At 43.7% G+C, this 26,687-nt stretch overlaps 1 protein-coding gene and 1 long non-coding RNA gene across 5 annotated transcripts; one reads left to right on the top strand and one right to left on the bottom strand.

The window, feature by feature from the left end:
• Positions 1-2,454: 2,454 nt before the first annotated feature.
• LOC116784493 lies at positions 2,455-3,226 on the bottom strand. Its single transcript, XR_004356094.1, has 2 exons — positions 2,982-3,226; positions 2,455-2,871 (listed from the first exon to the last, which is right to left on the bottom strand). It is a non-coding gene; the product is annotated as an uncharacterized LOC116784493 (long non-coding RNA).
• Positions 3,227-3,565: 339 nt separating this feature from the next.
• Positions 3,566-10,984, top strand: ZBTB18 (zinc finger and BTB domain containing 18). 4 transcript variants are annotated; one of them, XM_032683173.1, is made up of 3 exons: positions 3,634-3,854; positions 5,158-5,241; positions 7,330-10,984. In XM_032683173.1, exons 2-3 carry the CDS (start codon positions 5,229-5,231, stop codon positions 8,910-8,912), a joined length of 1,596 nt encoding a protein of 531 aa, XP_032539064.1. In that variant the 5' UTR covers positions 3,634-3,854; positions 5,158-5,228; the 3' UTR covers positions 8,913-10,984. The 4 variants fall into 4 exon arrangements, with proteins under 4 accessions (XP_032539067.1, XP_032539064.1, XP_032539066.1 ...); XM_032683175.1 differs by lacking the exon at positions 3,634-3,854 and adding an exon at positions 4,516-4,653; XM_032683176.1 differs by lacking the exon at positions 5,158-5,241 and having other exon boundaries at positions 3,566-3,854.
• The last annotated feature ends 15,703 nt before the right edge of the window (positions 10,985-26,687 follow it).

The raw sequence follows: 26,687 nt of genomic DNA, 5'->3' as shown, positions 1-26,687 counted from the left end.
TAAAGAGTCTCATTTCTTTCCATGCTATATTGAGATCATTTTTATTTTCCTTGGCTTATGAATGTTCTTAGTTCAATTTGTGTGTGTGTGTTCTATACAGTACCTTGGGATGCCTGAGGTGATTTATAAATATGTGTAGAGACCAGGTGTACTGCCAGATGTTTATGTCCCTTTACAACAGGGCTTCACCATCCCTTCCAAAGAAACACCCGTTTTATATTATTTTTTCTAATAGAGGATCAACTGGACTGTTGGGTATTTGTAAGTTTTCCCCTCTGTTGTTTTTTTTTCTTAATTCACTTTTATCATCCTGTTTCTATATTCAAAATAACATAAAGTCTTTAAACCTCTCTAAGTACTCTCTTGAAAAATTAGAGTTCCTTTCACATTAAAAAAATCGCAGATAAATGTCAACAGTTCCAGGTTTAAATCAATGAAGTCTGACTAACTGCCAAAAAAGATTTTTAATATTAAAGTGTACCTACACTCACTTTTTCTCTGTCTCTCTTCATCTCCGATTTAGAAATAGAAAAAAAGTCGTTTATTATAATAGCTGTACAAGTGGTAATTGCAGATAATTTTCTTAAATATAACTGTAGTAAGAAATAACCTGTAGCCCCAGGGTGAACCAGCGTGAATACACAAAAAAGACAAAGTGATGTGCTGAAGGTCATATTGCCAAATGACAGAAGGGAAAAGAAAATACAACCTGACTTAATTAGGAGTCAGCATTGTAAATACTAGGCGAGGAGCAGTAATTTTTTTCTCAGTACATCTTAGAACATAAGGAGGCAGGTTCATGTCTATGACAAGGAAATAATAAATGAATAGAATGTACAGTTATGCCCCATTAAATCTTATTTAAAGTTTATTTTTAAATTCCAGGTCCAGCAAAAGTCTGTAATGACCTGAGAAAGTCCACTTGCTAAATGTCATCTTTAGCAAATAAATTCTTTGAATTTCTTCACATTAAGCAGCCTCATTTTTCACAGAGTTTTATACTATGATAATGACTAAACTGTTTCCTTCAGTAAAGCTGTACTTGTATAAGCAAGTATTCACAAACTGAGGTCTTACTAACCAACCCCGAGCAGCTGGTGAGATGGCTTATATTAGGAAGCATGAGGCAGGATGAAGTTTAGAGATCTAGGACAACAGTTAATGTTATCATTTCAGGCACATTCACTGACAGTTTGAATATATGTAACTGCATAAGCTATTTGTACATTTTAGATTATAAAAACCCAAACAGACCAAACTTTAGAAATATTTTCAACAGTATTTCCTATTAAAATACTTTAAACATTTATTTTTGCAACTGAAAGAAAAGGTAATTTAGTACTTATAGGGAAGATGTTCAAGAAATGACAGGCAGCAGGGAATAGAGTACTGATTTTTCTGAGGTGAAGTGATTATTAGCACTAAGGAAACAATCAGGAAACATGAAGAGTCAGCATATTAGCTGGTGCATCCTGAAGACAAGGACAAAACCCTGTTGAGTTCCAGGTATAATGGCATATGGAATATGATGCCAATGGAGAGAAAAAAGCCAAACCCTTGAAGATGGAATTGTATCAGTATCTAAGAGAGACTGAAAGTTAATAATTAAAAAATCCCAAACCAGGTCTGCATGAGCAATCAGTTCACTGAAGGATAGTGAGAAGTCTTTTCTTTTGTATACATCTATATTTTATATTTTCATATATGCACGTATGTAATGCTTGAAGCATATGGACACCTAGATGCTAGCTGCTGTGTGATATACATAGCAGTGCTGTCAAATAAACTAGGCACAGCTAGAATTCAGTATGTTTCTTTAGAATAGTTTCATATTACTGAAGAGACGAAGTACATGTCTTCAGCTTTTATATCTACGCAATCAATTTTGGTTATTAATACATAACCAAGTTCTTTCAATTCAAACTCTGAGGTTCTGTTGGTGAGCCTTGCTTTCTTTAAAATACTGTCCTGTATTATCTCTTTACCTGAATCCAAAGGGGAGATGGGGAAATACCCATCTCCTCGGATTAGTCTTTTGCTAAGGAAGACCTTAGCTCTTCAAACCTGGCCTCCACTGCCCTGTCCTAACACACCATTAAGCCACAGTATTCTCCAAAGCCGTTGACCTCAATCTGCCTGTGAACCATGATGAGGTCTGGAGAGCTCAGCTTCCCCTCAGGTACTATCCTTCCCAGCACTGCCCAGGAATGCACAGACCTGGGCACATACACACCCCCCAAACAACACCAACCTGCTGATACAGCTCTTTTAACATGCCCTGCCGTGGTGGGAAGCGCAAAGATTACCCACAGTAACTCAGAGCTTGAGGTGGAAGCTGTAGTCCAGGGCACAGCAGCTCATTAAAAGAGAGAGAAGTATGTTCCCATCATACCATTGTTATGAATTCGCAGCTGGCTCGTGCCAACCAAGAGAGGCTGGGACAGAAACCACAGAAATTATAAAAGTAAATATTTATTCGTGTGCATAAGGTGCCCGAGCCAAACTGGGCACACCCCAGAGATTTTTCTTTAGGGGTTTTATACAAGGGAATGACATGAACCACCTAATTACCCACTAGTGCACATTTCTAATTATCCAGTCATACATGTGGTAGGGCAGAGTAACTCTATTTTTGTACATCTTGCAGCAGCAGCAGCAGCAGCAGCAGCAGCATCCATCACCATCCTCGTGACTTGCGTTAATCCAGATGTTCCTACAGTCAACTTCTGCAAGGCTAACAGGCACCAGCAATTTGTGTTTGTCTTAGATACGGATCACTCAGTGAATTTTGGCAAAAAGTTTCCTTATCCTAGTCAACTGTGTTGTGTTCCTGGCAGGAGCAGGTGACATCTCTTGGGTCTGGAGATAATACTGCAATATACACTATACATATACACACACGCACAATATATACATAAACGATATAGTTATATACACACACAGTACACACGTATACATATACAACAGACATACATACATACACAATACACTAGTGATGCTCTTGGCTCCCAACGACTGCATGGTCTCAGTACTTTATACCACATTCTCCATCCCGACCGGCCCCGAGGCAGCGCAGTAATGCCCAGACGGGCAGATACGGACACAGGAGCACACTGGAGGCGGCCCGACCCGGTCCGGCATTCCGCCGGGCCATTCCCGGTCCCGTTCCCGTTCCCTATGCCTCCCGCTCTGCGCCGCACCTCCGCGTCCGCACCGTCCCGCCATGCACCGCGACACCCCCCGCCACACCGCCCCGCCCCCAGGCCCCGCCCCAGCGCTCGCCCCGCCCCCGGGCTTACTCGGCCCCGCCCCCTTCCGCCTCGGCTCCCCGCCGGGTCACGCCCCCTCTGCCCCTCCGCGCGCCGCGATTGGCGGGGCCGCCGGCCTTCCCGGGCCGCCCTGCTCCAATGAGCGGCCGCGGCGGCCCGTCAGTCAGCGGCGGCCGCTGGCGGCGGTTGGCGGCGGCCGCGGCGCGGGCGGGCCGCGCTGTCAGTCAGAGCGGAGTCCGAAGTGGGGAGCGGGAGGGAGGGGGCGAACATCTGTCTGCCGCAGCCGGGCCCGGCTGTGCCGCCGCCGCCGCCGTGCGTGCGCCCCGCGCCCCCGCCCGCCCCCGACCCCCGCCCGCCCCCGCGCCCCGCCGGTGCCATGGGGAGCCGCTGAGCCCGGGGCCCGCTTCGCTCCGCCGGCTGCCCCGCTCGCTCCTCAGCCGCCGGCAGGGGGGAGCCCGGGGGGGGCGGCGGCCAGCGGGCGCGGGGGGCGGGCGGGGGGCGAGGCGCGATCCCGGAGCGGCAAGTGAGCGAAGAGGAGCCGGCGGGCGGCGGCGGGAGCGCGGGGACTTCGGGCCGCCGCGCAGTGTGAGTCCCGCTGCCCTCATCCCCACACACCCGGGGCCGGGGCCGCTGCGGCCCCGCGGGGCGGGCGGAGTTGGCGGCGGGTCCGGCGGGGGGTGGGCGGAGGGGCGGGGGCAGCGCTCCCCGGGCGGCGGGACTGGCCGCCCAGGCGCCGCTCCCGGTTACTTTTCTTTTGTTGCCGCCGTGACCCGGGGGCGGCTTTTCCTGCGCGCCGGGCAGCTGCTTCCTTCCCCGCGGGGCGGCTGCCGGCGCGCCCGGCCACGGCCCGGCCCCAGGCGGGGGCGGCGCTGCCTGCGGGACCGGGTCCCCGGACGGGGGTGTCGGGGCCGGGGGGGAGGGACACACACAGCCCCGGCCAAAAGTTGCCGCCGCCCGGCGGGGAAGAGGGGGCTAGGCCCGCGGGGAACTTGGTGCGCGCCGCCGCCTCCCCGCCCGTCCCGTCCCGGGGGGCGCCGGGCTGTCCCTGCCCGGCAGCGGGCAGCTGGCCCGCCCCCCTTGGGACACGCGTGAGTGTCACAGGGGGGGCCGGCGGGGCTCGGGGCTCCTGCTCGGGCGGGGTGGCCACTCGCAGCCTGCGGGGCCGGGGACCCGCGTCCCGGGGCCGCTGCGGTCACAGAGATGGCCAGCCCCGGCCCCCGCGGGGCGAGAGCGGTGCGGGAGCCGAGCCGAGCGCTCGCAGTAGAGCCCCGGCCGGGGGAGCTGCTCCGCGGCTCCGAAGGAGCCCGAGTTGGTGCTCGGTGTCACTTGCGCTGTCTTAAACGTTGGAACTGCAAGGACCGGCTGCGAGGCGGGGAGCCGTGAGGTGATAAATGGGTCCGGTTAATTTCTGCTTGTAACCCCAGGGCTCGGTAAAACCGAGCCGGTGTGGTTTTTTGGGGTAACCCCGTGGCTGGGGTACGCTGTCAGCACATAAAGCGGTCCTCCAACTTAAGGCAGAAGTGTTGCTATGCTGCACATACAGCAGAGCCCCATATGTTTAGGATTTTCTTTTTTTTTTTTTCCTCCCTGTTAGAAAGTTTGAAAAAAAGAGACTTTGAAGTATTTTGTTTATACTAACAGAAGAGAAAAGTTCTCCTAAGAAAAAGCTGGTGGCAGGAGTGTAGAGGAGTAGCATATGGCATTAAAAGGAGCACAGCTGGAGGTAGCATTTCCATCTGAACATGATGTCAGAGCAGCTGACAGCCTGCCATCCCTCAGCCTTTTATTCTAACACACAGACAGGGAGTTAGTGTGTGCAGATCTGTGTGTGGAGAAGGTATCTCATTCCTCTCTAACATCATCTCCACTTTGCATCTGTCTCTCCTAGTCTGCTTTTTTTCCACCGATCTAACAGACCTGGAGCCAGCAAGACTCAGAGGAAAGGACTTAATCAGGTTTATGTGTACTAAAGGTAGGAGTAGCAATAGATTAGATACAGCATATTTCTGTTTTGGTGTGTTGTTTATTGAATTTCAGAAAAAAAATCACATTACTTTTCTAACCAAGTTTAGAGGTAATATATGAAATTGAGTGTTAAATAGATAAGTGGACTTAGTCAAAAGGCTTGGGCTACAGTTGCATAGTACCAGTTCTTGGGCACATTGTTAGCATTAACTTTAATACATATTGTGAGAATGTCTTGATTTGGAAGAAGGAGAGAGCAAGTTCATTCTTCATTTCTAGGACCAAAACTGCAGTGGATTTAGTGGCAAGCCTAAAGAGAGTTCTGCTTTATGCTCTTGTCTTGCATCTTTTAGATGACTTTGCGGGGGTTTTAGTGAAATATACGAAAGTGTGCTTTTTTAGAAAAGGACCGTTCTGGCTAAAATCTGTTTGTGGGCAAGTCTTTCATTAAACTTCACGGTTAAATATCCAGCAGCTCAGAAACATAGTAGCCTACAGCTGTAGTGCTTCTGAAAGATAGAAATCAGTTATGTGTTTAAAAACTTTTGTACCCGGGAGAATGGCTTGACTGGTTTCCTCTTTTCTTTCTTGCATGTAGCATTTGAAATCTTTTATTTAGCGTAACAATAATTATTTGAAGGAGTTTTTGTATTTGCGACTAATTTAGAACTTGTAGATTTGAGCTGCCTGAATTGGCCAGACAGCTGTAATCGCACTCCTCTATTCTTAATCTCTTTATCTGGGCAGCAGCTGCCATATGGCCACAGTCAGCTGGATCAGATGTTTATAAGCTTCCTTCTTCGTCCCTCTCTGTCCTTTCAGCCTCCTAATTTGATCACAGCTACCTTGTGAGCTGCCCTCCAATCTTTATTTTTAGCCCTCTTAAGGATTAGGATTGATGTTGGCTGTGGGGCACTTAAAGTGATTGTATTGTAAATCTTCGTGCTTTACTCTAGCAATGGTATTTTACAGAATATAGTAGGGGTTGTGTTGTAAGTTTTAGTACATCTTGGTTTGTGAGGGATGGGGGTTTTTCAGTAATATCTGCCAGCCTAAGAGTCACGATCTGCTTAGATGATTTGGGAGACCATTGCTATCAATCACAGAAGAATAGATTAAGACAGGTTTTTAAGAGATTTTACTTTTCATTTGAATTTTGACTTCTCTACTTCTTTTTTAAGTTTATTTTTTCTTTATCATCAAGGAAGGCAAATAGAAAGACACTTGGGTAAGAATAGTACTTGGGATACTGATTTTAGACCTGCACACATGCACACACGCTCACGTTGAATGACTTTTTTTTTTTCTTTGAGCTTGGTACTGCGAACTGCCTGGTGTGGGAGGGGAGGGAAATTTCTGTCCTTCTGCACAGGGAAGTGGTGTTCGTTGGCGTTTTGGTTGTTAGCTTTCCTTTGTGTATTCTGCATGTTGGCAAAAAATGTTCATGTTATATTGTACAGTATGGAAAAGGTCTAAAGCCTTAAAAAACCTGTACTTACTACAAGAAGAAAACAATGCAAACTAAATTTCTAAAAACTTTTATTTTTGCTGTTGATATAAGTTGACACATGTAAATAATTTTTCTAGCTTATGAATGTTAGACCATCAGATTTGGGTATATTAGCATTTCTTCATGTATGAACCTCTCCTCTTACTACAGTTTGACTTTAAAAAGAAGGTAGATTATCCGATTTTTTTTTTTTCTTCCGCTTCTGTGATCTCTCAAACTTAGTGTTCAAAAAAAAATTTTTGGGGGGTCTGCCCTCCTATGGATACAATCTGGAAGAAGTTCCCTAAAAAAACCCCCACAAAACTGTTGAACAGATTTTACGAACAGCAGTGATACTTTAAAAAAATTACAGAGGTACCTTTGCGCTTAATAGACTGGCTTATTTACCACAGAAGGGAAATCATAGCTGTGGTGGTAAGTCGGGGAAAGAGTTGCCATCGTACATGCATGTTAAGTAATCTTTGTGTGGTGTCAGTACCAGAATTTCGGCAATATAAATACGGGATTTTAGAGTGGAATGACTTGGATTCGTAAGTTCTGTGATTCCAACCTACATTTAATTTTTAAAAATCTTGTTGCTTATAGGTTATGAAGACAGTATGGAGTTTCCTGACCACAGTAGACATTTGCTGCAGTGTCTGAGTGAGCAGAGACATCAGGGTTTTCTTTGTGATTGCACTGTTCTGGTAGGAGATGCCCAGTTCCGAGCGCACAGAGCTGTTCTGGCTTCATGCAGCATGTATTTCCACCTCTTTTACAAGGACCAGCTGGACAAAAGGGACATTGTTCATCTGAACAGCGACATTGTTACAGCCCCAGCTTTCGCTCTCCTGCTTGAATTCATGTACGAAGGAAAGCTCCAGTTCAAAGACTTGCCCATTGAAGACGTGCTAGCAGCTGCCAGTTATCTCCACATGTATGACATTGTCAAAGTCTGCAAAAAGAAGCTGAAAGAGAAAGCAACCACGGAGGCAGACAGTACAAAAAAGGAGGAAGATGCCTCAAGTTGTTCAGACAAAGTGGAGAGCCTCTCCGACGGCAGCAGCCACATGCCAGGAGACTTGCCCAGCGATGAAGACGACGGAGAAGATGAAAAATTGAACATCCTGCCTAGCAAAAGGGACTTGGCGGCTGAGCCTGGGAACATGTGGATGAGATTGCCCTCAGACTCAGCAGGCATTCCCCAGACTGGCGGAGAGGCAGAGACGCACACAGCAGCAGCTGGAAAAACAGTAGCCAGCCCCTGCAGCTCAACAGAGTCTTTGTCCCAGAGGTCTGTCACCTCCGTGAGGGATTCAGCAGATGTTGACTGCGTGCTGGACCTGTCTGTCAAGTCCAGCCTTTCAGGAGTTGAAAATTTGAACAGTTCTTATTTCTCTTCACAGGACATGCTTAGAAGCAGCCTGGTTCAGGTGAAGGTGGAGAAAGAGGCTTCCTGTGATGAGAGTGATGTTGGCACTAATGACTATGATATGGAACATAGCACTGTGAAAGAAAGTGTGAGCACTAATAACAGGGTACAGTACGAGCCGGCCCACCTGGCTCCAATGAGGGAAGATTCGGTCTTGAGGGAGCTAGATAGAGAGGACAAGGCAAGCGATGATGAAATGATAACTCCAGAGAATGAGAGAGTCCAGGTGGAAGGAAACATGGACAGCAGCTTGCTCCCTTATGTGTCAAACATACTTAGCCCCGCTGGCCAAATTTTCATGTGTCCTCTCTGCAACAAGGTCTTTCCTAGCCCCCACATCCTGCAAATTCATTTAAGCACGCACTTTCGAGAGCAGGACGGGATCCGCAGCAAGCCTGCTACCGATGTCAATGTCCCAACCTGCTCGTTGTGTGGTAAGACTTTTTCTTGCATGTACACCTTGAAACGTCATGAGAGGACTCATTCAGGTGAAAAGCCCTACACTTGCACCCAGTGTGGAAAGAGCTTCCAGTACTCCCACAACCTGAGCCGCCACGCAGTGGTTCACACGCGGGAGAAGCCTCATGCTTGTAAGTGGTGTGAACGCAGGTTCACACAGTCTGGAGACCTTTACAGACACATTCGGAAGTTTCACTGTGAGTTGGTGAACTCATTGTCTGTCAAAAGTGAAGCACTGAGCTTACCTACTGTCAGAGACTGGACCTTAGAAGATAGCTCACAAGAACTTTGGAAATAAAATTTTTATATATATAAATAATATATATATAAATCTATATAGTTGTGGTACAGTCTAAAAGCAATCTTGTTTCCTTGAACTGAAAGTTTGGCTATTAGCTTGTTTTTGCACTTTAAGGCAGCATGAATATTTCACTAATTTAGCACTCCGATAAAAATGAACTGTAGAGGTAATCCGACAAAGTAACTAACTGCGAAGCGTATTTTTCCCCCTTTTCGGAATAGAAGCCAGCGGATACTTTACTTCTAAGGAATCTCCAATTCAAAAAATTTGGATGTGGCTTTATTCTCCCTAAAACACTGCGTTCTTTTAAGCTCTTGATCTTTTTCCCTCTTAAAATCTGAATGTAGAAATCCTCTCTCAATTTTGTCAGTTCCTTTACATTTCTATAATTGCATGAGTCCTTTCTAGCTGTTGGAAACCTGAATGCTTTTAGACCCAAATGGAAAATTTCTGAAATGCTGGATTATCTATTTTTAAACAAGCGGTTGACTTAAAACTTATTATGGCAACTTCTGGATTTCTGACAGTTCCCACTGGAAAAAAAAAAAAAAAACCACAAAAAAAACCAACACAAAAAACATAAAGCAAAAACCCTGAGAGTACACTGGGATCACTGGGACTCTGTCTTACGTGAAGGTTTGCTTGGGATGAAAAAGGATATTGCAGCTTCAGCAGTGATGAACTGTGTGTTTAAAAAATGTGAATTACTGTTATTGTATACTGTAATTGATTACATGGGCCGGGGGGAGGTATCAAAGAACTTGGCAGGTTGTGTTGATGCTCTTAGTTGAGTCTTGAAAAGTAAATATTAACGCTACAGAAATGCATGATTTTCAGTATATTTTTGTCTTTGTTTGCATTGTATAACTTTAACGAGTGAGTTGAAAATTATTTAATTTCCTTAGGAAAAAACCCGACACCGTTGAAAATGCCAGTGTTATGAAGAAGAGAAATGCACTGTTTTTATTTTATCTAATTTAAATTTATTTTCCCACTGTCTTTGAGTTGAGAAGAACTTAAGCTACGAGTCGCCGATTTAGCTATGTTCACAAGGAAAAAAAATTGAATGTTTACAACCAGGCTTCGAGATTTGCATGTGCGGTGTGCATTTACTAACCCCAGACCCCTTCTAATTGCACAGACCCCACGCCAGCTCCAACTGAGGTGCGTCCATTTCCCCAGATGAGCATTTGTAGGATTCCTGCTGCACCACTCCACCACAATAGGTCGTTCTTTTTTTTTTTTTTTTTTCCCCCGCGTTGAAAAGAGGCTGTGGACTGAAAAAAAAAAAAAAAAAAGGCAAAAAAAGCCCCAGGCTGAAAGGCCTGGGCAGGCCTGAGTGACAGGGGGGGCCGGGGGGGCCGGGGAAGGACTATGCGTATCCAAGCAGCAGAGACTGCAGCCTGACGTGTGGTTTTAATGACCAACACGCAGGTCAAAAGCATTTTGCACAGTGTTTGTTTTCCTGTCTTGCACTTACAAATAAGGTCTATGGGAGTAGCATGGAAAACGTTTGCTGTTTTTTCCTTTTTTTTTCTTTTTTTTTTTTTCTCTCTGCTTTTGTTTAAAATTTGATCGCCTTAACTACTGTAAACATAGCCTATTTTTGTGCTTAAGATACTGAATGGAAAACTCCATTGTGTATTGCTGGACTGTTTTGGAAATATTTGGTCAAATGTGTGTTAATTTGGCTGTAATGGCATTTAAAACAAAAAAAAAGCTGTGAAAATGGCCTTGGAGCGTTATCTTTAGTTACTTGAATAGTTTCTAGGTTTTAAAACTACATTCTTTTCTTAAGTTAGAGAAGACAATCAGTGTCTGAGGAAAATGGACTTTCTCTTGGATTTTTTTGTGGTCCTCGTGAGTGATTGCTTTTTTCCTTTCCTTAGTTTCACATTCTTCTTTTGTTCTAAAACTTAGACTGACATCTAGCTTTGACAATCATAGTATGTTTTATTTTCCTGAGGAGGGAATAACTTATAATGCTGTTTAGTTTTGTACTATTGGTGTGTTGGTGAATTTTTAAACTGTGTGCTAACTGCAATAAATTATATGAACTGAGAAATCAATTCCCTTGTCTTTTTTCCCTCTTTTAAATTATAGTTATGGAGTATTTTTTATAATGTGTAACTTTATTACTTTTGTACAGACTTCTATTGCTAACTGTGTATTGAATATGTTTTCAGTATGCTTTTGAGCACTTTGTTGCTAACGTACATATTTACATCTCACTTAACATTTAAAAAAATTAAATGCTTGTGTTTTGAAAGCATTTCTCTGTGTGTAGCTCTCGATCATTCTGTAGAGGTAATTTTTTATAATATTTTTTTTTTCTTCCCCAAAGACTTTTGCAGAAGCAATCTATTCCATTCCAGAAATTTTGCTACCATGCAAACATCTATCTATGCAGGCACACAATTCCTTCTCTGGGCTTAATTTCACTCCAAGGAGCTCTCTTGGGCTCACTCTTTTATATATAAGTCTCTACCAGAACAGTAGAGCAAAAGGCAACAACTTAATCTGAAGCATTGTCCAGGTACTGACTGGCTGTCAATGTTACAGTAGGCAGTCAAAATGTCCAAACCACTGGTAACACTTTAAAACTGTCTGGACTACAGATAAAAATTGAAATAATCCTAAATCCTTTGGGGGATTTCTTTTACAGACTAAATGTTTCTTTAAAAAAAATTAAATGAAGCTCAGTGAAACCTTTGAAAAAGACCTGGTTTAGATGCTTGTTGCAGGATATACCCAGAATTCTTGTTTGAGGCCGCTTCATCCTAGGAATGAGACCAGCACTGCAGAGCCCAATGGGAATACAAAAGTAGAGCTGAATTAGAAGGCTGGAACAGAGACAGCAGGACCAACCTGAAGGAGGGAAAATAATTTAAACATTTCATTACATTTGTCATCTGTGTAGGTACAACTGAAGTTGTGCAGTGATCAAGTGAATCTCGGTGCCTAAGCTATTCTGCTGTCTTCCTACATCAACGGTAATTTGTATGTACGCAAAACGATCTTTTTCACTGTTATTATTCATAACAATTTTCAATCGTCCTTTGCTGTGTTTGGGGTGTGGATTTTTTTGAGTTATTGCAGATATTCTGAAAACATTTCCTTTTGTCAATGTTAGCATCTTCAGCTGCATAGAATTCTCTTGTTCTAGCAGCAGACTTTTTCTGTAGGCTTTCATACGGTAGAATATTATGTGTAGTTAAGACAGTTTAAAGTGTCGTCAAGACTGAAAGACAGCTAATATTGCAGCGCTGAAATCCATGCAGCTGATGAGCTTTGGCTGTAGCTCCAGGCAGATTCACCATTTGTTCTTCAACATTAAGATTTTCAAGGATTGTAGATTCCCAAATAAAACTCAACTTAGAAGTAGTCCTTCTTCAGAAGAGAACAGAAAACATAACTTAGCCATCAATGACAAAATAGTTCAAAATATTCTTTGTACTTTGGAGTTTATCTAGACATGATTTATATGTGTGCAGCACAGGCTTGTGGCTGTCAAAGTGTTTCTTAAATGAAAAGATGAAACATACTCCTGTGTGTTGCTTCTCTCCATAAGGTTTAATGTACAGACATATCTAAATAGCTGTAACTTTTTCCTTTTTTTTTTTTTTAATACAGTCCCTAGATAATGAAGCATGAGTGAGCACTTTATTCAGCTTGAGGATACTGTGGTAACAAAATCCTCACTGTCTGTGTTGCCATGATGGTTGAAGGCAAGGTGCGGGAATGGAAACTGCGCTTTAAACTTCACGGGTTCAGACGACTTTCTCTGACCAGTGATAGTTGTCAGTTTTTAACTGTGAGTACTTCTAGCCCAAGACTCACAGGGAACATGCTAAATATATAATTTGGCAATTTTTTTTAACCACTGCCTGTGACAGCTTAATATTCTCTTAATTTTGTGTTTTCTCTAAACTCAAGCTTAGAGCTTTGGTGTAACAGAGACTTTTGAATCAGGCACAGCATTCTACAGATCATCTACTTATTGAGATATTTGTGTGGTTTAGGTGCAATTTGAAGAAATTGGTAAGAGTTTAAAACAAAACTTTCTGGCCAAGGAAGGGAAGGGATCCTCATTGTTTCTCCTACTCTCCTGCCTTAGGGTAAAAGCAAGTGCTAAACAATCCCATGTACTTCTGTTGAACCTGAATGAAACCAGCGTATCCCCTCAAAACTTGCATCACCTTGTTGGAAACCTCAATAAAATTTTAAAACTAATTTGCAGAGATGCAGATTCCCCTTTGCCCCTGTGCTACCCCACCCCAGCAGCCGTGCTGGCTCACCTGCTCGGGCAGGGCACCACTGTTTTCTCTCCCTGCGGCAGCATAACTCTGTTTTCCTTCTACAGATAATGGATCAAGTGATTTGTTGGAGGTGGACTGACTGCCTCCCCCCGCAATTAAATCTACAATAATCAAATGTTTTAACTTTTTAATGGATTCCTAATATACAACTTTGAAAATACATCCTACTCAGAAATGAAACCCTGAGCCCTCTGTTTTATGACCAGCAATGCTGCAGTGATTTCTGGCTAAGGCAAACTGGGAAGGGGAGAAAATTACCTGCTCCCTCCCCTCACTTTGAAGCAACGCAAATTCCTTTAGAATGAAGGTATGTGTTTCAACCATGCAAAAATACCCTAAAATTAGAAAACTGATTCTAAAATGTTGTTATGTAGTTCTCCGTGGCCAGGTTCTCAAACTTATGTGTTATTAACACTATTTGTCCACGTGATTTCTAAACTGAAATATATCCGCAAAGATGGTCTTTTATTAAAGAAATCTAACCAAAGCATTAAGGTTTTTTTTACTGGCATGGTAAATGTGAATTTTAACAGAACTGTCTTATATTTTTTTTTAAAAAACATGCACCAATCTTCGGGGCTCTTTCAAAATATTCTAGGTCAGGAGTCTTTGTGAAATTTTTGTTGTCTTCATTCATATTTTAATTGTGTCATTAAATGTAGTGAGTTTGGTAGTAAAAAGTATTTTCTAGATGGTAAGAGAGGAGTTATTTGTACAAATGCTTTTGGACAGAAGATGGAAATGTTCCCTTTTGCCGGCAAATGCGGACAGACAGAGGAAGAAGAGTCCTGCTCCTTAAAACATACAGTCAGCAGTTCCTGCTGGTGTGATAAAATTCAGCTAAATCTGTTAATGGGTCTTAGTGATGAGAGATTATGTCCTTTTTGGAAAGATTATCCATTTTATTACCATAGGCTAAAAAAGAAGCATCACTTTTAACCAATTGTCAAATTGAAACGCTCTTGGTGCAAACAACCTGCAGCTTACCCAGCTCTGCCGTAGCAAGAGAGGGGTGAGCCTTCTGCGTGGCCAGGCAGCAGGAAAGCCAAAGGTGGTACAGGCTGAACTCTGACAGTGATGGCAAATGCTGCAGGTGTTTCCAGTGACAGAGATTGTTGCAAAAAAAAAAAAAAAAAAAAGGCAAAACATATTTTTGTTTTTAGAAATAATCCATGTTTGAGGTGGAATATTTCTCTTACATTGGAGCTTCTTCGTTAGTTAATTTTTTGGACCAACAGAACTTTTTAAAGTCATCTGCTTATAATCTTCAGGTTAATTTTGCTTTAATTTAGTATCTTGCTTTCAGGCTTTTTTTCCTTAGAAGACAGTCACTCCACTAATACACTGTTGTCTTCATACAGAATGTACACAGTTCATTCTCGGTTAACTCCTTAACATCAACCATTTGTAGCAGGGGGGGCACAAGTCCTCAACCCTGTGCAAAACACTCCCCTTGCTGGGACAGACTTCATGCCTCTCCTGTACCGTGGCTGTTACCATGGGGCCAAATTTTCTTTCTTTTTGAGACTTTACAACCTGGCTTTAACATGCTTTTGCTTGGGGCTGCAAGGAGAGAAGGTATGCAGTCTAGCCTTGGAACTGAAATTAACATGCAATTGGGTATTTTTGGGATTGCAGGAAACAAGTAAATGATAAAATGCAAAATACAGCTGGTGAATATTTTTTAGGACATTTTAATGTGCACCGTTTTGGTATTTCTTAAACTCAGGGTTGTGCTTTAAAATTCATATTGTGTATGAACATATGTGTGTGCATGTGAGAAAGTAATTAAAAATAACTTGCTAATTTTTATTTAGGTGTGCATCGAAATCACAGCCTCAGTGATTCCTTAAAGATCTTTAAAAGACGTGTTTAGCGTTCATGTGTAGCAGCCAGTGTGATGTGGTCTTGTGCAACCTATTGCTTGTGATTCCTGCAGTTATCAGCGCTAATCTGAGCACCAAGAAGGATTTTTTATGCCACGTCCAAAATATGCCAGATAGGGATTTACACAGCAGTTCCCCAGCCATAACAACCCAGTCCAGGAAACCCAGCTTTAAATTAGTAAAATATTTAGAGAGCAAGTTACATGTACATCATGACTTCCGAAAGGATTTAAGTGGTAAAGCAATATGTTACTGCCTCAGTACTACAGGAGGTATATTAAAAGGCTTAACTGTCTCAAAACAGCTCTATGGCATGGTATACGCTGTATCTGGATGTAAATCTAGATAGGGATTTAAATATTTCTTTCACAACCTTCCCAAAATACAGTTTGGTTAAGTCTTATTTACATCTATTAAGAAAATAAAAATTACTCTCAATGCTATATTTTATGCTTTTGTCAAATTGTCTTCAATTTTAGCATTAAAGCTACTTTTTATAAACTTTTGGATGTGTTCCCAATATACATCTTACAATTTTTTTTACAATTTTAAAAATGTACTTTATCTATAAATAAAACCCCTTGAAACTGATAGAGGTTTATCATACAAGATATAATTTATTTTCAACTACATTTGCCACGTATTCACACTTAGTGAGGATTCGTGTTGAGATAATTTTGGAAATTCATACCAAGATAAAAAATATAGTTAAAATCTTAATGAAACATATCCTGTCTTCATAGGATATAGCTACCAGGTCTTAATTTTCTGTAGCTTACTCTCTCTTTTTAAAGTAGTTTGACTGGCACCATCTATCCAGAATATGATTTCTGTTCGTAGATGATTTTCAGGCTTAAATATATGACAGCTTGAAAACACTGTAAATACCAGTATTTCATTATTCTCAAATGACTGAGTGATTTTTAAGAAAGATCTGTGTCTTAACAAACTAACCCTTAATTTTTGAAGAGTTGTACATCTCTGTATTAATTATGAGGATGTAATTTAATGGACATGTGAATGTTGGGCTCCCCGTTGACAGAGAGACCAATTTACCTGTCCAAGTGTTGGATAACTCATAGCAACATACTTCTGAGGTTTCTCAAGGATGCTACTCAAAGCTTAAAAGGAAAAGCTCCTGAAGCACGAGAGGAACACAAAATTGTGGTTTTTCCAATTCAGTATGATAAACATAAATGATTTCTTTTTCATTAATGATTGGAAAAGTCTCACAAAGAGAAAACTTCCAAAAAAGTGAGGAAAAAAAAAGTGGTTTATAGCAGTACTTGACTTAGGAAATTTGTTATTCTTAGGCTAAATCTGGATCAAGAAACCCATGAATTTTAAAATCTCGGTTAGGAAACCTTTCATGCCCTTAGCCAGTAGTTAAAAATGAGAGATTAAGCTTTTTTCTTTCCTTTTTATTTTTTTTAATGTGCTCTTTTATTTTCTCGAATATATAACATGAAGTTTGCAGCATGAAGGAAAAGGTGGCATTTCTGCTGAGCAGAGAAAATACAGCAGAGCCATATTCACCTTCCAGCCTGGGGGTGTTGTGTCGGGGTGAGGGCACAAGGCAAACATTGGGGCTGTCAGGCAGTTCCCAACTCTCACCAGCCAGCCTGCTGGAGGTCAGCTTCCTGTGGCAAATTGTACCTTCATCCCCCAAACACCAGCAGGTTTGTAGGCATGCTTCTGCCAGAGGGATTGAAAATGCCTGAAGTGTTGCTTCCAGAAAGACGTTGGATAACGTGGATTCAAACAAGGCATTAAAACAACTGTGCTCGCCCTTTCTCAGCAGAGGATGGACATGGAAGTGTTCACTGCCTGCCCTGCACCAATGCACGTGCAATTCACAGAAGTACTTGGCGGTATAAGCTGATTTTAAAATGCTCTGAACTAACAATGCTCCTGGATGCTCTGGACCTGGATACCTGAGTGCTGTATTGCAATGCTATTTAAAAAAAAAAAAGTATGATAAACGTAAGGGTCTGATCTCTCAATCCTTCTTTGTGGAATACAAGCCTCAGGGTGAGCAGAGATGTTAATTTTTGGGACCTACCTGACATGAGCTACATATGAGTCACTTTCAAGACAGTGAGTAGATGACTAGCACTCATCCTAATGTTAGCCTACTATTTTAGGTTGACACTCCAGATTCAGGGCTCCCCCACATGAAAGCACAACCATTTAGCATGTTGGGATTTTTTTTAACAAGAGCCTTTGATAGGTCCTACAGTTCGTGGCTGAGCCAGATTCTTTCAGTCCAATACTGCCTGTACTTATGGTAGGCAAAATTTTGCTTTTGGGAATATGCACCTCCTCTGGGTAGCTATTGTTACTTCCCGAATAGGGTAGGAATATGCCTGGAGCAGAAAAAAATTATTTACAAAGACATCAGTTTAGCGTGTATTGCTAAAAATTATTATTGATGCTCACCTTTTGAAACAATGTTATCTCCTTTTATTTAGAAGAAGGAGAAGGAGCCTTGGACTGTGGTGAGAAGACAGGCAACATCTGTAAAGAATGGCTATTTCTTTTTTTTTAGAAGAGGGATAAGCACATTGTTAAAAGAATGAAGGAAATTACAGAAAAATGAAGTTTAAGGGAAAGCACATGTTGAAAGACAGAGCACATTAATCAGGCTATGGGAATGGGAGGTATAAAGTCTCTTTTCTACACCACTTTGATTCTTAGTAAGGACAAAAGCCTTATGAGGTTTTTTCCTCTTTTTTTCATGCTGACTTTTAGGAAGGAAGCAATATACCATGGCGAGGTTGGGAGCCTCACTCCCGGTGCAGTCCTGGAGGATGAAACATTTTTAACTCATCTCAAAGCCGCCTTCTTTTTTTTATTTTGAACAAAGACGGGAAAGTCTCCTCCTCATAACTTTACAGATGTCAGAATTACAATTTTCAAGCCCACACTTGAAGTCTCATTGTTGGGTCAGTGCAAGATCCCATCCATGAAGCAGAGGTCTGTGGCTTTCTCCTGCCCTCCTACTGAATGATGCATTGGGGATGGGGAGTCCATGGCCAACACTGCTTGGTAAAATGATGCAGCTCGTTCAAAGCCAGTGAATTTATTGAAGAAGGATGAAGATTTGATATTTCAGAGTGTTTTCATCACATCTTCTGTGCTACCTCTCCAGCCCCTTTGTACCCCATGTTTTCTGCCTGATGTTAGGCTTGGCTCCACGCCTTTCTGCTGTCAGCAGATCCAATCTGAACGCATTTTCCCAGAGTTATTTGTTGCTAAGAGAAAACAATTTTCAAGTCCTCTAGAGAACACCGGAGGAGTATGGTTAAATAAAAGTTCATCCCTGGGTTCTGGGCAGAAATTATGGAAGTGTTCGTTTCATCACAAATCCTTCCGAGGTACTTGCTGGTCTTTACTGGGCACTTGCTTAAAATACTGGTTTGTGTCTATACTGTTTATTTAGAAAACTAAGAAAGGGCTAGTGACTTCAGCTGTAGCATTTTCCCAGGTTATGTGGATACACCTGCAACTGACCTGTTTCCTTCCCACATCCCCAAGCCTCATTTTCCCTGGACTATTTGCCATCCCAGGCACATGCCACAAAGGAGGCTTTCGCCCGTTTTGCCGAGTGGAAGTGGGCTGTGAATTTCAGCAGTCGGCACTGTGGCTGTGAGCACACAGCCTGGTGCCTGTCAAGCATCTTGTTAGCACAGCATCCACAAGACAAATACTCTGAGAAGTACAGCTGGGGGGTTGAAAATCACTGCAAAATCTCCCCCCCGTTTTCAAATGTGGTTCTTCTGCTAGACTGATGGGGGGTGGTGAGGAGAATGAGGGAACAGAGAGGTGAGTTTGCTCCTAAAATTGGGGTTCACTTTCATCACAGCCCTATGGAAAGCCTTGCTGCTTCCTGAGCCTGCAGCAGCCACACAGGACAGGGGTCAGCATGGCCAGACAAGTCAGGACAGAGGCTGGTGGCAACTCCATGGTTCTGTTCCTCTCCTCATGGGGAAGGAGAGGGAAGTGCTCCTGGTCCCACAGGGTGGCAGCAATGCAGGGAGGTCCCTTCATCGCTACCTTTCCCAGCCCTTTGGTGAAGGATGGGGATGCTGCGGTAGCAGTGCTGGGTGGTTTGGCCCTCAGTGCAGCTGGGTTTTCCCATACCGTAGCCACAGGGTGCATTTCTCCGGGCCATGTGCTGCTTCTGCACAAAGGCTCCCCCTCCACGGCCAGCTCCAAACTCCAGATTCTACCCTACACCTTGGGCAGAGAGAGAGACACAGCAGCTCTCATCTTTTTGGGGTTTGGGACATACTCTAGTATTTTGGAAGCTCTTGCCTTATGATGGTCTCGGAGCAATTTCAGTCTGTAGCTGTCCATCTTTCTGGGGCCTCGGCTTGGGCACATTTGTGAGGCAACCAACACAACAAAAACATCCGAGTGCGATCTATTTTTTCCTTCTCCTTTGTTGCTTAATGGATGACTCAACTTTCTTTTGTGACTGGATAGCTTTAATTTATAGTTTTTAGGCGAACGATCATTCCTCTCATTATTTTGGGTTAAATATTCTTATTTGTTGATTATTTAATAGTTTGTTTGGATAAAGATGGGGGAAAAAAAAAACCAGCTTGGTGCCATAGACTGAGTCCAAAAGAAATTAACTGCTCTGCTGCACATATTGGAGCAGGGAGTTTGCGGAGAATGCAGCTCTGCTAATGGACTGGCAAACTGATAAAGGCTTTAAAGATTCCATATAACCCCACGCTGCCTCGTTTTATTAATTAACTCTCCTTGCTTTGTAGCAAGGTTGTCCTGGCTATGGAATAAATGAGTGAGAGGACTGGCCAGTATACATTAAACATGATTTTATGCTTAGCCTTGTGGAGGATTAGGGTTTGCAAGGATTTTGGGGTGGGTTTTTTCCCAAATATCCTTCCTCTGCAGAGGTTTTTCTCTGGGCTGGAGGGGGGAATAAGGTGAGGGATTGCACCTGTGGCCCCTCAATGCCGTCCCACAGACAGTGGCAAAGGTGGGGCCTGGGGGGCACTGGAACATTAGAGCTCTCACGCCCATGGGTCTACACATAATCCACCGGCAGAGGGAAAAAGGGGGGGCTGGGGTACCGGCAAGGTGATTGTAGTTATTCCAGTAAGGGGAGGGGAAGGAACCACAAAAAACAAGGCACCGCTTGCAGCAGCGGTGAACGATCGTTCTCAAACAACGATTGACTCTTCAGTTCGGCGTCCTGGAGAACAGGCGCTGTTTTGATGGACTGCTTTATTTAATCACTGTTTAGCTGGAGAACGGCTCCGCTAAGGCATTAAATATTTCCATCAAATAAAGGTCATTGTGATTTAAGTTTTTAAATGATTCACTAAATATTAAAGCTGGTTTTTCTTTTGCTGCATTAATTTTCTAATATTCCCTCTGTATGTTTTCTTTTATAGAACATTCAGGTTATTGTAAAACCTGTCAATAAAAAAGGGGCAAGAGTTGAGACAAAAAACATTTATTTATTTATTCATCTAAACTACTGTGATTCATGGGACAAAGTTCATTGATGCATCACACCATCCACTCTCTGTCTGGACCAACGCAGGGGTTTTTTGTGAGATTTTTTTATGGTGTGTTTTTTTTTTTCTAAAACATTACTTCTTGGCAAACTAGATATGCAAATGCCAGAATACACTAAAACCACATTTAATTGGACCCACTTGCCAACTTCTTGAACACAGCTTGGATTATTTCACTGGAGGCTGCTTCTGTTAAAAGATGGGGGAGGAGGAAGTGGCATATTGACAGGGCTTCAGATAATTTTTTTTCCACTAGAAGTACAACGATGCCATGAGCCAAGTTTGGAAGTATTTTACTATGTTTAATAATAATTATTATTAAAGGATATTGTAAACATATGCGTTTAAGTGGAATGTAATGGGAATACAACCATGTCACTGTTTTAGCTTTGGATTAATTTTCAACATTTTTATTGAGGGGTATCTGACTCCTGCAGTAACTGGAACCCACGCGGTGCTGTGAAATGCTAGTTTAGGGAGCAGACACATATTCTTTTCCCTAGCTAAATGAGCTGATTAACAATACCCATTCCTCTAGAAGATCTGTGAAATTTTCATCTCTCACTAACAACCAATTAAATATAAACCATATAATGGGATTAAAATTACAAAGTTTATGGAGTTCCCAGAAATTTCAAGTATATGTATGGATGCACATGTTAATACTTCAGTATTTTAAAGAGAAACAGAAATTATAAAAAATTATTGCCCATTAACACTGATGCTGTGAAAAGCTAATAGAAGGGGGTTACAGACTCTTTCCAGAGCCCCTTTTGTACACTGATGGCTGCTTGCAAATGTGGGTAAGTTGTGAGGCACTAGACAGCCAATTTGCTGATGCTAGTGGCAGCCAGGAGCCTGGATAAAGGTAGGCACGAATGCTTTTGGGGGCTCAGTGCAAACTTTGCCTTTGCCGTGTACTGCCCCAGGTGATGGGAGTGGCCCTGGGGTGCTGTAGCCACCCTGCTCACAGCAATTTGATGGATGCCCTTTTGGCCCAGGGACTAATTCCGCCTGATGCACCCGGGCATGAAAGAAGCTTTGTTTCCACCTTTATCCCTACAGGAAGAAAAGCCTCCGTACAGGCAGGCTGCGCCCCTGCCTGCCGTGGTGACTGGGCAGGGATGCTGTCAGCCTCCCTTGTGCCTAAATCCTCACGGTGACGGCAAACCTCCCAGATTTTCCCAGCCCGTGAACTATCGCATCGCCTGGCTCACGGCGATCGGGAGCCGCGGCTGCTCCCCTCCGGCGGAGTGCCCTATCCCACCGGGACAGGACATGTGGCCAGGCCCTGGCACGACACCAGGGGCTGAATGAACAGGAGGAGCGGGAGCCGAAGCAAACAAACAAACGTTTTTTGGTGTGTGCAAGTTGTCAGAGATGTTGGTTTTCAGTGTCAGCCTCAGTTTTTTCTGCAACCGCCTCCCAGTCGAGGGTTTTGTGCTTCTTTTTATTCCCATTTGCGATTTGGGGCAGCAGATTGGATGTGGCGGGGTGAGGCGAGGACAGGAGCAGAGCAGTCCTTGCAGCACGGCACAGGCAGCCATCGGGGGGGGGACCCACACCTGCCCCCATCTCCGTTAGCAAGCAGTACCTCTCCAAGCAAGGCTCGCTCCTGAGGTTAAAACGTGGTTTTACTGTCTACAAGGGTTTGGGAAAAAAAATTAATCTCGCATAATAGTGGCACTGCAATTAGGGAAGAGGCGTTACTTTAGATAATGAACATCTTTTCAAGGTACTTATGCAATCTGAAAAATCATAGCTGGGCTGGTTGTTCTTTAATCTTACCATCTACCCAAAACAAATTTGTGGAAGACGGGGTTTATTGTTATTAGAGGAATTCTTTCAGCTATCAGAGGAGAGAACAGTTTCTTTGTCATTAGCAAAATCCCTGGCTTTCCTTCAGCACATAAACAGTTTACACGATGCAGTTTTAAAATGTGCTTGTCTGTAAGCCTTCGCAGGAGCCTGAATTGTGAACATTTCAGCGTTTGGATGTAAAATCTGGGATCTCGATTTAGCCTTCTGTAAATGCAAGGATGAAGGGCAAAGCACAGATCTGGGCATGAATTTTTAAATTAAGGGTATTCAGTTTCACAGTTTTAGGATGGCACCTATATGCAGTCGACAACCAAGATGTCTGAGCAGCTCACAGTCTGGAGTTTATTCTTAAATAGTCTGTGAGGCCTGGAGTGCCTATTGTCCCTCGTACATAAGGTTCGGAGATGCATTGGCCCAGGCTACGCCAGCAAAACTTCTCCATGCAAACCTGGCAAGCAACAGCAGTAGAAAAGCTTTGAAATAGTTTGTGTGCCTCATCACGATACCTGTGCTGATGGAAGCATAGTGGGGGCTGCATTTGGAGGGGTAAAACTTTCCTTCTGTGTGTTAGGTCATTACACTTGGGGAGCAGGTTTTCTTTTAAGGAAGTCCGAGGAAAAGTTGTCGCTGCAATGGACTGTAATTGTTTTTCAGTGGTGGAACTGTCCTGGCAAGCCCTTTCTGGGGCACTCAGAGCCAAAGAGATCAAGTGACTATTCCAAGCCTTGTGGGAAGCCGGTGCCAGAAAAGAGATTGCAGCACAGTCCCTTGTGTTTCCTCTTGGTGTCCCGAGCACTGAACCATTCCCTCTCTAGTCCTAACCCTGTTTAAAAACAGCAAAGGGATGGTGTTGAACCAGAGCTTTGTGTCAGAGCTCAGCGATCAGCCCCTCAGCAAAGAGATCAAAACCTTTCAATACCATACAAATCAGTTGCCTGAATATAAAGATGAACGTAAGCCAGTGACTGTGGCAATCTGTGGCCAGGAAAAGTGAATGCAATGTATTTTAATTGATAGAGAATTCTTCTTTCTGGAAGAGCAAATGAGTTTCTACAATGGGGCTGGTGGACTGGTGTGTGAGGAAGACGGAGGTAATCAGTATGAGTAGGGTGCAGGGCCAAGACAAGTGGGAAATAAATCCACTGGTGTGTGAAATGTAAAAGGAGCCAACAGGTAGAGGCTCTGAAGGGGATGAAATGATACAAGGGACTTTTTACATTCAGGCTGCATGAAAGTCAGGGTGGGTTACACTGCAGAGTACATGGAGGACTAGGACATGGGAAACCTAGGTTTGGATAGTTTTTGTCTTATGCTGATCTGAACATTGGGGTCACAGGAAACAGAGAGTGATGAATGTGCAACCTCGGTGAAGGGAGGCACATTCTAACCCCTCATGGTTAATGATAGAAGTAAAGGGAGATTGATGTCTGACCACGGTACCACGGTGTGTGCTGACCCAGGCAAAGCTACACTCACAGCAGTTCAACTTTTTCACCTGTATGTAACTCTGAAATGTGTCAGGCTCAGCAATAGCAGTTTTTCAGCTGAGGATGTATGTGTTGTTTCTTTCTGGCCCAGACATGCAGACCTGCAGTAAATCCTGTGGGACAGGAGGTGCCCTCCCTGGTCTGGAGGGGGAGCGGCTATCCCAGCAGCCCTGCAGAGGCTGAGCCTGAGCCCACAGCAGGACCCAGGCCACAGCTCTCCTCCCTGCGGGCAACTTTTTCTGCAGACCCACACTGGCTCTACAGCATGAATGGCCCTACAGCACTGGTCAGTGATTAAGTTGCTGTGACCGGCCAAGTGGGGGAGGCTGATGTGCTACCACAGAGTCAGAGATCACAGAAGGCTTGAAGTTGGAAGGGGCAGGGCCACCTAGAGCATGCTGCCCAGGACCAGGTCCAGGAAGCTTTTCGGTATCTCCAGTTGCAAACACCAAGCAAGACAGATGCCATTTTGCCTGGCCAGTTTTCCACAGAGAGTTGAGTTTGTGCATAGGACCAGAAATGCCATAACTCCACCTGCACTGAACATCAAGTTTAGTGGAAGCCCAGTAGCAACAGGGACAACCCAGCTGCCTACCTCGGCATCTCCCGTGCTACCTAGTGAGGGGCTGCCAATAGCTCTTCTAACACTGCAAGGCAACTGCTTTGCACTGCAGAAGTGTGACATCTGAAGTGGCTTTGGAAATATCTGAAGGCAGAGCAGCTCTCAGATATGAAGGTGGTATTTTGGAAAGGGCAGTGGCCAGTTTGTCTGCTTTTAAATGAACTGTGATCCAGGGAAATAGCAAAATGTTTCTAAGCTGCAAACACATCAGTGTTTATCTGACTTTTAAAGAGCTGAACAAAGTTGCTGTTGATAATAATCTTGAATTTGAACCAAATGTGAAAGCTTGAGGTCAAATCTGACTCGAAAGCAATACTAGCAGTCTCTGATTAAGAGGTGGTCAGATAGCATTTGATAAGTCAAAATCTGATCCAGATTTTCAAAAATGCAGGTAGATTTCAAAGGCTGGGTCATTGCAGAACATGAGATTTCTGTGACTCAGCATGTTACATGGTCTGATGTATTGAGACTCAAACAAATGTTAGACATATGGAAAGACCTCTATATATAATGAGAGATGTGAAAAACAGAATGACTGTTTAATTTAGAAATAGGATAAGGAAGAAGGGCACATTAGAGGTATATAAGGCAGTGAATAGCACAGCAGAGATAAGCCTGTGCTTCTGTTCACTCTCTGCAAGACTGTAATTTCTATTTACTGACACATGATTAGCACTAGAAAATTTTCTCCAAGCATGGGTAATATACCATTGGATCTCTGTGCCACAAGGTACCTGTCCTTGGAAGAGCATATAAAGAATCTAGAAAAAAATACATATTTATATGGATAATAAACTATAAATCATGCTTTAGGAAGCAAGCCAACTAAAGGTTGGGGAAAAGTGTCCCCAGTGTTTTCCAAACTGTCCAAACGGGATTCTCATACCTTGTTGTCAAGGACCTGTGGCTGTTGGCAAGAGCAGCAGGTGAGACAGGTCATTGATCTGCCCTGTGGTCTGAAAAATTATTGGTTTTTTCAGTAGTAACTGCATCCAAGATGTCCTTCCGCACCTGGAAAGAGCCACTCCAAATATGGCCCAAGAGAGTTGGAGATGCAAATCCCAGGGCCCCAGCAAACACAAAATGATCAGTGGAACAACACTCCTGCCCTGGAGATTGCATTTGGTGTGGCTTGAAAACGGACTATGGACAGCCCATGCCAAGTGTATGCTGGCACTTAAATTGGTGGCCACTCGACCACACTTCCCATGTCTGCTTTGGTTGGTGACCTGTGTCTGACTGCAGCCTGGTGGCACTGGCTGAGGGGCCGGGCAGGCAGGGTGGGGCTCACCCACAAGCTTTGCATCTCCGTGGGGTTTGGTTGATGCTACTGCAATTCATAGCATCCTTCACAAGGCTGGTAAGGACTAGCACTCTCACTCACAAGTGGGAATGCAATCAGCCTCCTCCTTGCTGGAAGGGAACTGTGCTAGGAACCAGGTTGGCTCCATGAGACTGCTTTTCTGGGAGAAAAAGCAATGTGGCAAGAAATGTACATGCTCAGACCAAATGGCAGCAAACTTATGGTAAAGCTCCTACACATAATCTATATTCTAATTAATACTCTGCATCATCTAATCAACAGAAATCTTCTGGCATGCACAGTCCAGTTTGCAAACTATTCAGCAGAGAGGCTTTTCTAGCCTCTCCATAAAACAGAGTAATTAAGCAAAGCTGCTGGAGGGGCTTCCCTCCATAGCTTCTGGAATACTGGGAAGGGGGAACAGCGCTTGAAAAAAAAAAGGCAACCTCTGGCAACCTCCCTTAGCCCTGGAAGGCTCTCTGGAACAGAAAGGGATAAAAAATTGCCTTCCTTTGCTGCTGCTGCTGAGCTGGTCTCGCTCCCATTGTCGCGGTGCCAGTGCCGAAAGCCCATCCTGCTTCCCTTGCTCTAAGTGTACTGTCCGTCCTAGAGCAGATGCAAAGGAGGCAGTGGGACCGCTCAACTTCAGAGCCTCTCCAGCAGCCTCTGAAGTAGAAGAGCACAGCTCTCCTCACAATATGCTGTGGGGGAGGAGGAAGGAAGGACTTTGGCCCTGTTTGCTTGTGCTAATTGATGGCTTCTGTTGCAGCTATTCACACTTT

The sequence above is a fragment of the Chiroxiphia lanceolata genome, chromosome 3 (assembly GCF_009829145.1).
Source record: "Chiroxiphia lanceolata isolate bChiLan1 chromosome 3, bChiLan1.pri, whole genome shotgun sequence".
NCBI classification, from domain to species: domain Eukaryota; kingdom Metazoa; phylum Chordata; class Aves; order Passeriformes; family Pipridae; genus Chiroxiphia; species Chiroxiphia lanceolata.
Note: the sequence above shows the minus strand (reverse complement) of the source record. Positions and strands in the feature narration are given on the sequence as shown.